General features: G+C 38.5%; 1 protein-coding gene across 3 annotated transcripts in view; it reads left to right on the forward strand.

Annotated features, from left to right (window-relative positions):
- Positions 1-15213, forward strand: part of Wdsub1 (WD repeat, sterile alpha motif and U-box domain containing 1) — a 39504-nt gene that overhangs the window by 21009 nt on the left and 3282 nt on the right. For 2 of the 3 annotated variants that reach the window (XM_008826686.3, XM_008826687.3), the window contains exons 6-10: positions 1116-1149; positions 2316-2356; positions 2437-2543; positions 3571-3750; positions 8625-8765. In XM_008826686.3, the coding sequence (XP_008824908.1) occupies positions 1116-1149; positions 2316-2356; positions 2437-2543; positions 3571-3750; positions 8625-8765 (503 nt within the window). Of the gene's footprint in view, positions 1-1115; positions 1150-2315; positions 2357-2436; positions 2544-3570; positions 3771-6039; positions 6608-8624; positions 8766-15213 lie in introns of those variants that run through there. The other variant, XM_029560398.1, reaches the window with a different exon arrangement.

Here is a 15213-nt window from a genome sequence, read left to right on the forward strand (position 1 = left end):
ATAATAAAATATAAAAATTTTAAAAAAATATATATGTATCTGTTACAACTGACCAATTTTTCATCTATCTTTCATATGATCTTTGAAAGTAAAGTTTGACAGCTCCTGATTTCTAGCCATGCTGCTGTGAGCAGAGCACCTGGGTTCCACACTCCTGTGGAGGCACTTTTGTTCGGGGATAGTTGTCCACATTGATCTGTGAGGAGTCCTGCTTGCCATGTTGCTGATGTCATTCCTCAGTACTTTTTACTTTAAGATGTGCTGTAAAAAATGGAATTTTCCCTAAGAATTTTAGATATCCCAAAAATAATAACCTGTAACTTGAGGAATTCAGGACTAAATAAGAATATCTATAAATTATGTCTAGTGTATACTTATTCAATATTCATATTATTTCATATTCTGTTTTGGGTTTTTGATATACAGAATACATTATATGCTTCCTGTCTTGTTTTAGATTTGAACTTTTTTAGTATAATTTCTAGTTTGAATTTATGACAAAGATTCTGAGGTCAGTATCCATTGTGTAGGCGTTGGATAGCCTACTGAATGAGGAATTTTAAGCTTTCTAATAGTGTGACTCTTGTCTTCAGAGTATAATCCACTACTTTGAAATAATAATGAAGACAAATATTAATATTACACAGATAGTTATGCTCATCTTGTTGACCTTGCAGTCTGAATCATGACAGAGACTGCTACAAAGATTAGAAAATGAGACATAAGCACACACATACGTGTATGTGTGTGTCTGACTGTCCATCTGTGTGTTTTGAGACAGGGCCTCCCAGTAGCCCCAGCTGGCCTGGAACTTGCTAGGTAGACCAGGTTGGCCTTGAACTCACAGAGATCCACCTGCCTCTGCCTCTTGAGTGCTGGAACTAAAAGGCGTGTGCCACCATGCCTGAGATAAGCATTTTTTAAATCTGTTGTTTCTAAATCATGTGCTTTGTTACAATGTTTAACCTTCTCTGCATTATGAGTCTTCTTTCTACAAGAATAATTGCAGATAGTGGCTCCATTCTAAATAATTGTATGTCAGGTTTTTAGCATTTTCTAAGAATGTTGCACTTTTTGTAGAACTTTCCACATCTTACTTATTTTTTCTTTTAAAGGTCAGTGGATAAGTCTGTCATCATATATGATGTTGTAAGTATTTCAAAGTCTGTGTGTCAACTATGTAAATGGTTTTTATAGTTAACAGAACTTCAAATTTAGTTATGATAGGAAATCCACATGTGTTTCTATTTATTATGTTCAAGAATATAGTATATATTCTTACAGTGCTAAAATAGTAAGAAATTGATTCTAGGAAAACCCTTAAATATTTCAATAATGTTGTTATGATGGATATATTTTTAAACCTAATCATTGAAAATAATAGACTTAAAGAGCACCAGTGTCCAAAAATTTAGTATACCAAGCTTCCATAGCAGCGAAGGATGCAGGGATTTTGAATGTGGTTTACCAGTAGTCGAGTATAGAGTGGATTAGGACACCCGAATAAGAAAGAGTAAGTTATTGTAGACTTGGAGAATGGGAGTATGGGGGCAGATTTATATGAGTCAACACCAAATTGCATGAATATAAAGAAGAACAAAGGGTTTACATCTAACAAAGATATAGTCAATGAACATATCCTTTTAAGAGAAAATCAATATTGAGTTGCTCCTTATAATGACTGAGTTAGACAGCGGTTAGGTCAAGTCAGTGGAGATGTAAATCATCAGTGTGGAGCCGGTGGTTGGTTATCCACACAGAAGGTAAAGTTCCTGGCAGTTCTGTCCACAAGTAGGAATGACCTTTCAAGCCAGATGAAATAGATCCTTGGTATTTACTAGCTTTTATGATATTTTTACATTCACAAAAATAGTTAATAATACTAACTTTTCTCTGTAAAACACGGGCAAGTCCCGGTTAACTATAGTTCTGTGTTGACTGGTCAGCTAAGTGTACTCTGAGAATTAGTGACTAATTTCTGTTCACTGATCCTGTAATGTGTACAGGTCAGATGCCACAGCAAAAATACAGTGTATTTCATCTAATAGACACTTGGAGTTTTATTAGCAGTCTCAGACAAATCAGCAAATTCCCAGGGTCTGCTAAACTCTAAGAGGGTAGTCAGTATACTGCAGTGCTGGTGACTAAATGAAGAAAGCTCTCGATGTTATTAGTTGTAGATGTCATTCTCTGTGAGAGTTTCAACTTTAGTTCCTAATAATTAGAATGCACATAGCATGTAAAACATGTAAATGAATTTTTATCAGGATCTTTTCTCTTACCTGAGTAAATATAGTTATTTTTGTTGATTTCAGAATACTCAGAATGTCCTTCACACATTGACTCAGCATACCAGGTCTGAATTTAACTTCACTTTGTTTTAGTGTGCTTAAAAAATTAGCCAGAAGATACGTAACAGCTCTTTTTATTAACTAGGTATGTCACAACGTGTGCTTTTGCACCCAATACCCTTTTACTTGCTACTGGTTCAATGGACAAAACAGTGAACATTTGGCAGTTTGACCTGGAAACACCTTGCCAAGGTTAGTAAGTGTCTCGTCCTTTGTTTGCTTTGCATGCTGTCCAACCCAGGACCTTGCACTTACTGGACAAGTGCTCTACCACTGAGCTACATCTCTAGCCCCAGGATAGCTCATCTTTTTAAAAAAACATTCACAGTGACAAATACTACTTACTACATTGAAATAAACATCCATTCATAGTAAGAGGTACTTTCAGTTCCAAACTTCATGTTCACGACAAGCCTTGGAAAAAAGGAACATTCATCTATCATGTGAAAATTAGAATGATGATCCTGTATATCTTAGCTTTCCAATTACCTATGCTTAATTATATCTTTAACCCAGACCAACTGTAATCTGAAATTTAGGCACTCTTTTCTCTTTATGGTCTGGGGATTGAACCTGAGGTCTTGTGCATGCTATGCATGTACTATTTCTACCACAAAGCTATGCCCCCAACCCTAAAATTCAGCAAATTCATCTTTTGACAAGCTATTCACATTGGAATTTAATATACCTTAATAATTTTAGAGAAGCCAGTGTTGTAGTAGTGACCTACATTAAACTACTGGCAAACCACCATGGTTTTTATGTTGTTTGTATTTGATACTTGTTTTTCAGATAAGTATAGTTGAGGACAGAATAGGAATTATGGCTGTATTTTGTTGCCTTTATTTTTGGCTTCATCAAGCAAAATAGGCATACAATTTAGAGTTTTTATTTTTATCATCGTCAGAAATAACCAAGTAGTAGTGCTGATATGAGATGATAGAGCAAATAGAATATACCTTTGCTGATATGAGTATTACACAATGAAGAAAAATTGAGCTAGAGCTGTAGCTCAGTGGTAGAGTGCATGGCTAGCATGTGCAAGGCCTAAAGGAAGTTAAAGCAGTAAAACATAGACTTAAAGAAATTTCATTTACTTTGTAACTCAAAGTTTATAAAAGAAACATTTTGTTGGTAATTCACTTGCTTCTCCCTCCCTCCCCTCCCCTCGTGTGTGTGTGTGTGTGTGTGTGTGTGTGTGTGTGTGTGTGTTTTAAAGCAAGAAGCATTGATGATCAGCTGAAGCAGTTTACTGAAGACTGGTCAGAGGAGGATGTCTCAGCATGGCTTCGTGCACAGGGTTTGGAAGACCTTGTTGGTATTTTCAAGATGAACAACATTGATGGAAAAGAACTGTTGAACCTTACCAAAGAAAGTCTGGCTGATGATTTAAAAATTGGTAAGACTAGTGAAAATCAGGTAATCTTAAAATTTTTAATAATTTAACATTAGTAATTTAAATTAAAAAAAAAATTAAATTACTAAATTTAAAATTTAATAGTTTTTACTGTGATACTGGTTTTAACTGCATCCATAGTTTCCTCTTAATATTCTTGTACAATAATTATCCTAATTTAGTCTTTGTAGGAGAGTACATTTTGGCTATTTGGAGAGAAAATGGATTTTTAAAATACTTATCTTTTTATTTTTACTTTTTTGTTATTTTTATTTTATGTGTATGAGTGTATTGCCTGCATGTATGTGAGTGCACCCATGTCGTGCAATGCCGTGGAGGTCAGAAGAGGGCTTCGGATTCCCCTGGAATTGGAGTTAAGGATGGCTTGTAGCCGCCATGTGGGTGCTGGGAATCAAACCCAAGTCCTCTGCAAGAGCAGTCAGTGCTCTTAACTGCTGAGCCATCTCTCCAGCCCCAAAAGTGAACTCTTGACTGTCATTTTTATAGTGATCTTTGCATTTGACATTGTGTGTGTGTGTGTGTGTGTGTGTGTGTTCGTGTTCACAGGGTTGTACAGCCATTACCACTATTTAATTTCAGAACATTTTCTTTATCTCTAGAAGGAATCCTATACCCTACTCCTTTTTCTTTCCAGCTCACTGAATCAGTATTTTCAGTGTCTGTTCTTGATGTCTCATCTGAGTTCTCAAACAGTATGTGATCTTTTGTATCTGGCCTCCTTCTCTTAAGGTTTAATCATCTTGTAGCATGTATCAAAACTTCATTCCTTTCTGTGTTTATTGTTTCAATTGGTGGATCATAGGGTAATTCTGTGCATGACACTGACCTGTCAGCTGTTTTCAGAAGCAGCTCTGCTATTTTTTAAAAATATTTTATTTATTATTTTTATTTTTTATGTGTATGCGTGTATTACCTGCATGTAGGTAAGTGCACCCATGTCTTGCAATGCCCACAGAGAACAGAAGAGGCTGTCAGATCCCCTGGAACTGGAGTTACGGACAGTTGTTAGCTGCCATGTGGGTGCTGGGATTCAAACCCGAGTCTTCTGCAAGAACAGCCAGTGTTCTTAACCGCTGAGCCATTAAAAAAAACATTAAAGCTCTGCTATTTTACTATCCCCCCACCGCTGAATGAGGGCCTCAGGTTCTCTATATCCTCACTAATACTTATTTGCTCTTTTAATTACCACCATCCAGTAGTTATGAAGTGGTTTCTCCTTGAGGTTTTGATTTACATTTCCCTGATGACTAATGATGTCATAATTCATTTGGGTTGCTATGACAAAATCCCATAAACTACGTAGCTTATAAACAACAAAAATGTATTTCTTCATTCTAAAAGCTGTAAAGTCCAATATCAAGTTACTGGCAGGTTTGGTGTCTGGTCTGGGACTCTTTCTGGTTTATGGACAGTGCCTTCCTGCTGTTTCTTCATCTATTGAAAGGGATGAGTTCATTTTCTGGGGCCTCTTTATAGTGACATTGGTCCTGTCCATCCTCAAAGCCCCACCTTGTGACAGTACCATGCATTTAGTAATTAGGTTTCATACTTTATCTTAGCTCAAAGGCTGGGAAGCAATGATGATTAGGTTTCAACATATGAATATTTTACTTTAGAGTTTGGAAAGTTGGCAAACTCAATAAATTAGAAGTAGAATTGAAAATAAATTGACTAGGACATTTGACTTTTCATATCATTCTGAAGCTTTTTTTCTTTTTAGTATTATATCAAGAGCTAACTATGTAGCCCAGGCTAGCTCTGACTGTGTGATTCTCCTGCCTCAGCTCCTGAGGGCAAAGATCATAGGCATGCTTGGCTACACCTGACCATTCTAAAATATGTTGAAGTTTTTGTTTTCAAAAATCTTCAGTTTGAAGGCTCAATAAGCTACTTTTAACCTCCAAGTTGTAAGCTACAATGAATTTCTCTTAGTTTTGAATTTTTAAAAATACAGACCTGCTGGGCATGGTGGTGCACGTCTTTAATCCCAGCACTGGGGAGGCAGAGGCAGGTGGATCTCTGTGAGTTCAAGGCCAGCCTGGTTTACATAGTGAGTTCCAGGACAGCTGGGGCTACAGGGAGACCTTGTCTCAAAAAAAACCAAACAACAAAACCCCCATAAAAATACAAACCCTTCCTCAAAATAGTAATCTGGGCTAGGACAGAATTAAAATTGGGATTGAAAGTAAATATAAAGGCCAAACTGATGATGCTGATGAAGTTTTTTTCTTTCTTGGTTTTTTTTTTTTTTTTTTGGTCTTTTTGAGACAGGGTCTTCCTATAGCTCCAGCTGACCTGGAACTCACTATGTAGACCAGACTGGACTTGAAATCACAGAGATCTGCCTGCTTTTGAAGTTTATCTCTTATGTGTATAAATCTTTTGCTTGCATTTGTCTTTGTGGCATATCTGTTGACAGTTCCTACCGCCAGCATAAAACCTGAGTTTGTTTGCTGTCCAGTCCATGGAAGTTGTGTACTATAAAGTATACTGGATTGTCAGAGACCAACATAGTATAGCTAATGTGTTTGGTACAAAAAACTTACTAAGAAGTAAGCATCCTGTCAAGCCTGTTAAAAATGGTTCTTTTGTAAATACATAATAAAGGGACTTTCTGCATACTTGAATATCTGAATCTGGTGCTTTAACCAAGAATTTTCTAGGTTTGCTGATGAAAATTTGTTGGTAAGATCCTGTCCCGTCCAAAAAGCATACTTCAGAGTGGTGTGATTAAACAAATGTCATAGTCAATGTGTTTCCTAATTCTGCATCTAATTTGTTGAGTTTGCCAACGTTCTAGGAGTTTAAGAGATATATAGTGTCCTAGTTTGTTCTTCATTGCTGTGACAAAACACTCTGACCACTACCAACTTGGAGAGGAAAGGGTTTATTTATCTTACATCACCCTGGTCACAGTTCATCAGGGAGCCCAAGGTAGGAATGCAGGGCAGGAACCTGGAGGCAGGAGCTGGAGCACAGGCCTTGGAGGAACACTGCTTACTGGCTTGCTCTCCTGGCACCTGCTCAGCCTGCTTTCTTATGCAACACAGGCCCACCTGCCCGGGGATGGCACCACCCACAGTGGGCTGGGCCCTCCCACATCACTCATGGCCACAGGCCCAGTCCAATGGAGGCAGTTCCCCAATTGAGGCTCCCTCAACCCAGGTGTGTGAAGTTGACACTAAAGCTATCCAGCACATAGAGTTTTAGTTAAATAGTTCCTTGTGTCTTGTTGTATATTTGTATAAGGAATTTCCATTTTTGATGTTGAAAGAATGATGTTTTAAGGCATTTTAAATCCATGAATTTGTGAATACTGCGGTCATATTTAATGTCTCATTCAAAAGCATGAAGTGTGTATGATGAAAAATAAGAAAATCAGTTTCAGAAGATAATAGAAAGGCAATGAGTCTGCTAACCAAACACATGACTTCCGTCTGCATACTGGCTGGTCTCAGTGGCTGGGTCCAGCGAACACTGCACATTGTTACTCATCCTGGTGTTTGGAATAGATAAAATGGTAGAAATGTGGAATGACAAGTGCCAAGAAACTGTTCTATGTCAGCATTTATTATTTATTTAAGTAATAGTCATACATTCCTAATTAGGAGGGAGATTTTTTTCAGAGGCTTTTCTTTATCTTTTCTTCCCAAGAAGTCATGAAAGCCCATAAAGCATTTTGATCATTTTTTAAGTTCTAGGGTTTGGATATGTGCCATGTGTTCAGCCCACAGGGCTTTTGTTGCCTAGGGGTCTCGATTGAGTTAGTTTTTTCCCACCAATTTAAGAGGCAGGAAGAATCTCAGATATAGCAGGCAACAAACTTTATTAAAAGTGAAGAAACATGGGGCTGGAGAGATGGCTCAGGAGTTACGAACACTGTTCTTGCAGAAGACCTGGGTTCAAATCCCAGCACCCACATGGCAGCTAACAACTGTCCATAACTCCAGTTTCAGGGGATTCGACAGCCTCTCTGTCCTCTGCGGGCATTGCATGACATGGGTGCATTTACCTACGTGCAGGCAATACACACATACACATAAAATAAAAATAAAATACAATTTTTTTTTTAAAGTGAAGAAACAAACACTCACAGAGACACTTTCCATAAGCCAAGAGGGGATTCAGAAACTGAAATCCAAAGTCCATAGGAGGACTGGGTCTTTTAAGCAGTGTTGGTGATACTGGGTGGGCCCGCTTCCCCTAATTTTTGATTGACCAATTTAAACAAAGAAGAGAGGGCTCATAGGTCCACAGCCCCAGGCTATGTCCAGGTCTTGCCTTGGGCTTATCTAGACTGGTCTGGTCTGGTTAGCAGTAGAGGGTCTTGCCAGTGGGAAAAAAAGCTTCCAGGCCTTTGTCTTTGGTGAGGAAGCCAGAAGTTTTCCATCTTTAGTATGAGTCAATGACCCTCTTCCTGGCTGTCTGCCAGTGCTGCTGGGAGATGGCAGAACAGCTGGGACTCAGAGAAAGTAAGGTCATTGAGGTGTGCTCTTGAAGAGATACTGGAATCCTAGTCCCTCCCTCCCTCCCTCCCTCCCTCCCTAGCTACCAAGAGAGCAGCTTTCTTGTCCATGTACGCCCACCACAGTATGCGTTACTACAGGCCTAAAGGCAGTGGGGTCAGCTCTGGAACTGAACCAAAGTCAACTTTTCCACCTTTTCAGGTCTCAGATACTGGATCCAGTAACAAAACGATTGACGGAACTGAAAAATAATGCAAACTTCTTTTCTAGATTTATGAATCAACTATCTTTGTATCTTGGAATTTTGAGATTCATATTTCACTTCCTAGTTTTATTTAATTATGTAGATTTTTACTTGTTGCCTAACTGTAACATAAATGCTCCTTTTAGAATCTCTAGGGCTGCGTAGTAAAGTGCTGAGGAGTATTGAAGAGCTCAGGACCAATATGAAATCCCTTTCTTCCGGAATTCCTGATGAATTTATATGTCCGATAACTAGAGAACTGATGAAAGATCCTGTCATTGCATCAGGTATGTGTGACAGTACAAAGCTGTTAAAATAAGTAATGGGGACAGTTCACAGCAGTTTGTTTAAATGTGAAGGATTTGAAAATTCCTGTTGTATTTCTTTTAAGTAGGTTTAAAAAAATCAGATCCAAAGTGAACGGATCAGAAGAATTAAGTTTAACAGTTTCACCTAAATTTGTAAAATGTTTGGTTATCAGATGTGAAGATTGTGTGTGTGTGTATGCATGTGGATAGGTAGGTGTGCACACATGCAAAGGCCAGAAAAGGACGTTGGGTATTTTCCTCTATTCGCCTTACTCATTTAAGACAAGTTCTCTCTGAAACAGGAAGCTCAACGCTTATAGATTAGGCTAGGCTGGGTGCCTGGCTATTGAGTTCCCAGAATCCACTTGTCTGCCCCTGATGATAGAGTTACAGGCACGCACAGCCATGCCAGGCTTTTTATGTAGGTGTTGGGAATGTGAACTCAGGTCCTGATACTTGTACAGCAAACTCTTGCTCATTGAGCCATCTCCCCAGTCACCAAGATATCTTTGAGGGTAGATTGTTTAGATCACTTACATTTATTTTCTGTCATTAATGATTCAGAAATAAGGATGAAATTAGAATATTCTATTTCAATTTCTGGTCCTTAGTGTCTAGACATGCCCAGCAGAGTGTTTATGATTGATTTATCTTATTGCATGTGTCAGTAATTAATTTCTTTTTATTGATGAGTAGTATTCCACTGCACTAGATATACCATAATCACTTATCCATGAACTGGTAATGGGCTTTTAGGTCTTTTCCAGTTTGTGGCTATTATGTCTGAAGCTGCTGTGATATTCATGTAGATCTTTGTCGGACTGGACCCATTTCTCTTGATAAAGTATTTAGGAATGGGATTTCTGCATTGTTTACTAAGTGCATGTTTAAGATGGCTAAAATTTTTCTCAAAGTGCATGTACCATTTTAAGTTCATAGCTGAGAATGTCAGTTTCTCCACATATTTGTAAACACTTGGTTATTACTAATTCTTAGTTTTGTCTAGGTGTGAATACTAGGTATGAAGAAGCATTTCCTTGTACTTTCAATTCAGTCCCACCCCACTAATGATAATCTTTTCATGTGCTTATTTATTGTGTCTTTTTTTTGGGACAGGGTCTCCCTGTAGCCCCAGCTGACCTGGAACTCACTTTGTAGACCAGGCTGGCCTTAAACTCACAGAGATCTGCCTGCCTCTGCCTCCCGAGTGCTGGGATTAAAGGTGTGTGCCACCGCGCCCAGCCCATCGTGACTTTTTTGTAAACATGGACCATCTAACCTTTACTTCATTTTGTAATGGGGTCTCAGATTTTTAATCTGGGTGTGTCTTTTGTAAGGTAACATATATCTTTTCTCTGTAGTTTGCATCATTTTCTTAATAATCTTTGAAAATAAGTTTTTAAAAAAATTTTTATTATTTTATTATTTTTATTTTATGTGTATGAGTGTTATGCCTGCATGTAAAGTGCACCCGTGTGGTGCAACACCCATGGAGGACAGAAGAAGCTGTCGGATCCCCTGGAACTGGAGTTACGGACAGTTCTTAGCTGTCACGTGGTGCTGGGATTCAAACCCAGGTGTTCTGCAAGAACAGTCAGTGTTCTTAACCGCTGAGCCATCTCTCCAGCCCCTTGTTTATTATTTTTATTTTATGTGTATGAGTGTATTGCCTGCATGTATGTGAGAGCACCCGTGTCGTGCAGTGCCGCGGAGGTCAGAAGAGGGCGTCGTATTCCCCTGGAACTGGAATTAAAGATGGTTCGTAGCTACCATGTGGGTGCTGGGAATCAAACCCAAGTCCTCGGAAGGAGCAGTCAGTGCTCTTAACTGCTGAGCCACCTCTCCAGCCCTAAAAATAAGTTTTTAATTTTGATTAAGTTCCATTTATTATTTTTCACTTTAATTTTTGAATTGTAAGAAGACTGTCTATCCAAGGTTTCTAAGATTTATCTTGTTTTATTCTGGGCATTTTATAGTTTAAACTTCATATGTAGGTCTATAGTTTTTTTCAAATTAATTTCTATGTATGGTATGAGATAAAACTTTTTTCCTGAACCCTAAGTGGACATCTGGGTGTTTTTTCATCACTTACTGAGAGATGGTTCCCAGTGGATTACTTGGGCATCTTGGTTGGAAAGTACTTTCATAGGTTTCTTTCTGGGCTTTGTGCTGATCTTCATGTCTGACCTTGTGTCAGGTACCAAGGTGCTTGATTGCTGTAGCGTTATAGCAAATCTCAAAATCAGGAAATGTGAATCCTCAGATTTGGTTCCTACATTTAGATTTTAGAGTCACTTTCTCAGCTTCACAGAGGAGCTTTCCAGGATTCAATTAGGATGGTATTTAATCTGTAGATGCACTTGAGGTACCATTTGCCAGTTACTTAGGTCTTCTTTCCTTTTTCTTAGCAGTGCTGTGTTTTAGTGTAGATTTGCACATCTTTTGCTAAAATTACCTTTAATTTATATTTTACAACACTGTGGTTTTAAAATTTTCATGTGTTTGTAAACAGGAATATGATTGGTCTTAAATACTGGCTTTGTGCCCTGTGACCTTATATTCATTAGTAACAGCTTTTGAACAGATGCTTAGATTTTTCTACATAAGTGACTTTTATTATGTCATTTGCCAGGAGGCAGCTGGTTTCTTCTTTCTGATCTGAATGTTTTTCTTTTTCCTGTTTCTTGTTACACAGGCCAGGATATCCAATATAAAGTTAAAAAGGGTAAGAGACATGTTTCCCTTGATCTTCTCTGAGATCAGTCTTTAAGCCTTCAGATGATATTAGCTGCTCTCTAGCAAGTTAAAATTTCTCTTCCCTCCTTAGTTTGAGGATTAAAATGTTGGGGTCCCCTCCCCTTTTAGCCTATAACAGATTACTGTTAATTTTTAATGGGCTCACAAAGTGTGTGTCCTTTTGGGTCTGTCTTCTTTCATTAAATGTGTTTGTGAGATTCATGCATAGTGTTACACAAAGTAGGAATTTCTCACTTCAGTATGTGAATCCATTGTGTGAACTTCTTTTGGAGGTGGGTGGGTGCTAAGGATTGGACCCAAGGCCTCCCACACACTAATCATATCCTCGGCAGTGACAGATACTCCAGTCCTGTTCATTCTATTTATCCTGGGCACTGTTGGTTACCATAAGCAGTGTGGTCATGAACATTTTGGCCAACATATATATGTATTTGTAGTTTGTAGTTACTTATAAACGGATTTCTAGAGTGGATGAGTTATTTTATATTGATTTCCCATTTTACTTGGGTGTGTGTATGTTAAGGTCTATAGTTAGTTCTGGAGTTTTATCTAACCTACCACTATAGTCAAGATGTAGAACAGTTATAAAACCATAACAGCTCTTCCCTTTGCATTTTAGTAACTGCCTCATCCATCTAGTCTCTTCCACCTTTGCCACTGGAAACCACCAATCTGTTTTCCACCAAAATAATTCTTTCATAAGTATTACATGAATAGACTCGTAGTAAATAACTGTTTGGAATGGACCTTATTTTTTGCTTAGCATAATCCCTAGAGATCCCTCATCGATTCATTTCTAACCTTCCTGTGTTCCTATGAGAAGCTAATTTATTTATTGTGTGAGTGGAGGTGAGGATGACTTTCGAGCGTGTCTATTTTTTTCCTTCTACCATGTGGTCCTGGGGATTAAACTCAGGTTGTCATGCTTGACAGCAGACACCTTTACCTATTGAACCATATCCCTGGACCCAAGAAACAAAATTTTAAAAGTCCAATCCGCATCTTTAAATAGTGTAGTTAAGTAGTGCATATTTATGATTATTGATACTTTTAAAAAATTTTATGTGTATGCCTACCTGTATGTAAGTGTACCTGTGTCGTGCAGTACCTAAAGAGGTCAGAAGAGGGTGTCGGATCCCCTGGAACTGGAGTTAAGATGGTTCTTAGCCACCATGTGGGTGCTGGGAATTGAACCTGGGTCCTCTGTAAAAGCAACCAGTGCTCTTAACCACTGAGCTACCTCTCTAGCCCTGTTGATCCTTTTTTGCCAATTGGCTTCACTATACAGATGTATGTATAAATATTTCTGGGAATAAATTTTTAATCCTGCTAGGCTTCACTATTTTAGTTTATTTAAGTGAGTTGGTTTAGTTTTATGCCTTTTCAATTAAAAAAAAACCTTATTTTGACCTAGTTTGGTCATTTTTAGTGTCCAGCAAAATCTTAGAATCATTTTGTTATGTTACAAAGGAAAATTTGATATTTTGACTAGGATTATAAAAAGGCTAAATGTTGAGTAGCAAAACCAGTAACTTTGTACTAGTTAGGTATTCCTATTCTTTCAGGTCTGTTTTGAATGTTTGAAAGAATTAATTCATAATTCAGACATGATTTTTCTAAATAAAACCCTACCTTCTTAGGTTCGATCATGTTGCTGGTCTCCAGAGCTCCCACATCCTGGAGCACTCTCACTGAAGTTCAGATGCACTGTGAATTATTCCTATTGTGACTTCAGAGAGATTCTTGGGCATGGATTTGTTTTTTGTTCAGAGCACACTGTGGTTCTTGAATGGCATTTATTCCTTTCATCAACTGTAGGAAAATTTCAACTAGACTCATGTTATACACTGTACCTCTTAAGCCTTTCTAGGTAATTTCCTGAGACCTTTCTACTGGCTGTTACTTACCTGCCCATTGAGACTTTCTCAACACTTCATCTATGTGTCATTTCTGGAAATCCCACTTAGCGTGTAAAATATAAGGGTAGACTGTGGAACCAGGCTGCCTGGGTTTACATTCCAGTTTGTCACCCCATACCTGTTTACCTTGGAAAGTTATACAGCCTTTACCTTGGTTTTCTCAACAGAAATAACGATGTTTGTTGTGTAGAATGAATGAATATAAGTAATAGTTCCTTGTAACAATAACGAAGTACTGGTAACTGCATATTGAGTATTAAACATATTTTATAGTGTATGTTTTTAGACTCATTAGAAAAACTGAAGAGCTTTTATTTGTTGGTTTCATTGTCTGAGGCTCTTGGGCTCCACCTCTTTGTTGTCTGTCCCTTGGTCTTCAGTCATGTTTTTCCTTTGGAGGTCTGGTGGGGAAGAGATTTGACTCTGGATGGGTGATGTGTGCTTGGTCTCTTCTGCTTAGACAGGAGGCTGGAGAGAGAGGGGGGAGGGGGAGAGAGAGAGAGAGAGAGAATGAATAAATTCAGAGCCTGAGGCAGTGAATTAAGATTTGAACTTTTTTAATGCTTAAGCCTGCAAATCGGCTATCCATCTTAACATGCTTTCATTCACCATTTCTAGACATGAAAGTAGCAAGAAAGTTTTAGGTATACTTAACCTGCTTTCTTACTAGAAAATGAAGTCCAGGAATAGGTAAATTATGAAATAGAAAACTGGGAATAGGGCTAATGAGGTGGCTCAGTGGGTAAAGGTGCTTGCCACCAAGCCTGATGACCTGAGTTTGAACTCTGTGACCCATATGTGGAAGGAGAGAACTGACTCCCACAAGTTTTCTTCTGACCACCTCTTGTACCACTCTCCCAATAACTGTAATAAAATTTTTGGAGAATTGGGACTGTATCTATTCAGATAATTTAGGAGCTTGTGTGTGGCGGGGGGAATTTCATGGCATCAGTATAGCCAGGATAACCTTGAGTTTGGGTCCTCACTTGCCACCTTGTTTGAGACAGGATCTCTTTGTTTCTTGCTTCTGTATGACATGGTGGCTCGTCCACAGGCCTCTAAGGATTCTTGTGTCGGCTTCCTGTCCTATAGGAATGCTGGGATCACAGCCATGCCCTGCCACATCTGCTTTACATGACTTCTTGGGATTCAAACTCAGGTCATGGTGCTTGTGCAGCAAGGTCCTTACCCACTAAACCATCTTCCCTGCCTTCCATATGAGCCTTTTAAAATAATTTTAAAATTATGTGTATGTGCACAAGTGCCAGTGCCTGCTGAGGCCCAAGGCATGGGATCCCCGGAGCTGGAGTTCCCGGCAGTTGTGAGCCACCCAGTGTGGGTGCTAGGACTCAAACTTTGATCCTCTTCAAGAGCAGTATGTGCTCTTAACCACTGAGCCATCTCCCCAGCCTTAGCTTTTTTAATTTTATAATTTTTCTTCATTCTGTTCAGAGTTTAAAAATCCTCAGGTCAGGGCTAGAGATGTAGCTCAGTGGAAGAGTGCTTGCCTAGCATGTATCAGGCCTGGGTGTGATCCTTGAAAACTAGGGTGTGGGGACAAACTTTAAGATGTAGTAGAGACAAGCAAATTTGAAAGTTTTTGTGACATGTTTTAATTAAGCTAGCTATAATTGCATTTTACTTCTTATGCAAATTTAAAATTCAAATTTCATTAATGCAAATTGCCAGCTGTGATTGCTTTTAGTTGCTTCTTTATTCAAAGAACATCAGGTATACAGGGAGGCAGTGTG

Source organism: Nannospalax galili, unplaced genomic scaffold (assembly GCF_000622305.1).
Source record: "Nannospalax galili isolate Female #2095 unplaced genomic scaffold, S.galili_v1.0 scaffold92, whole genome shotgun sequence".
Taxonomy (NCBI): domain Eukaryota; kingdom Metazoa; phylum Chordata; class Mammalia; order Rodentia; family Spalacidae; genus Nannospalax; species Nannospalax galili.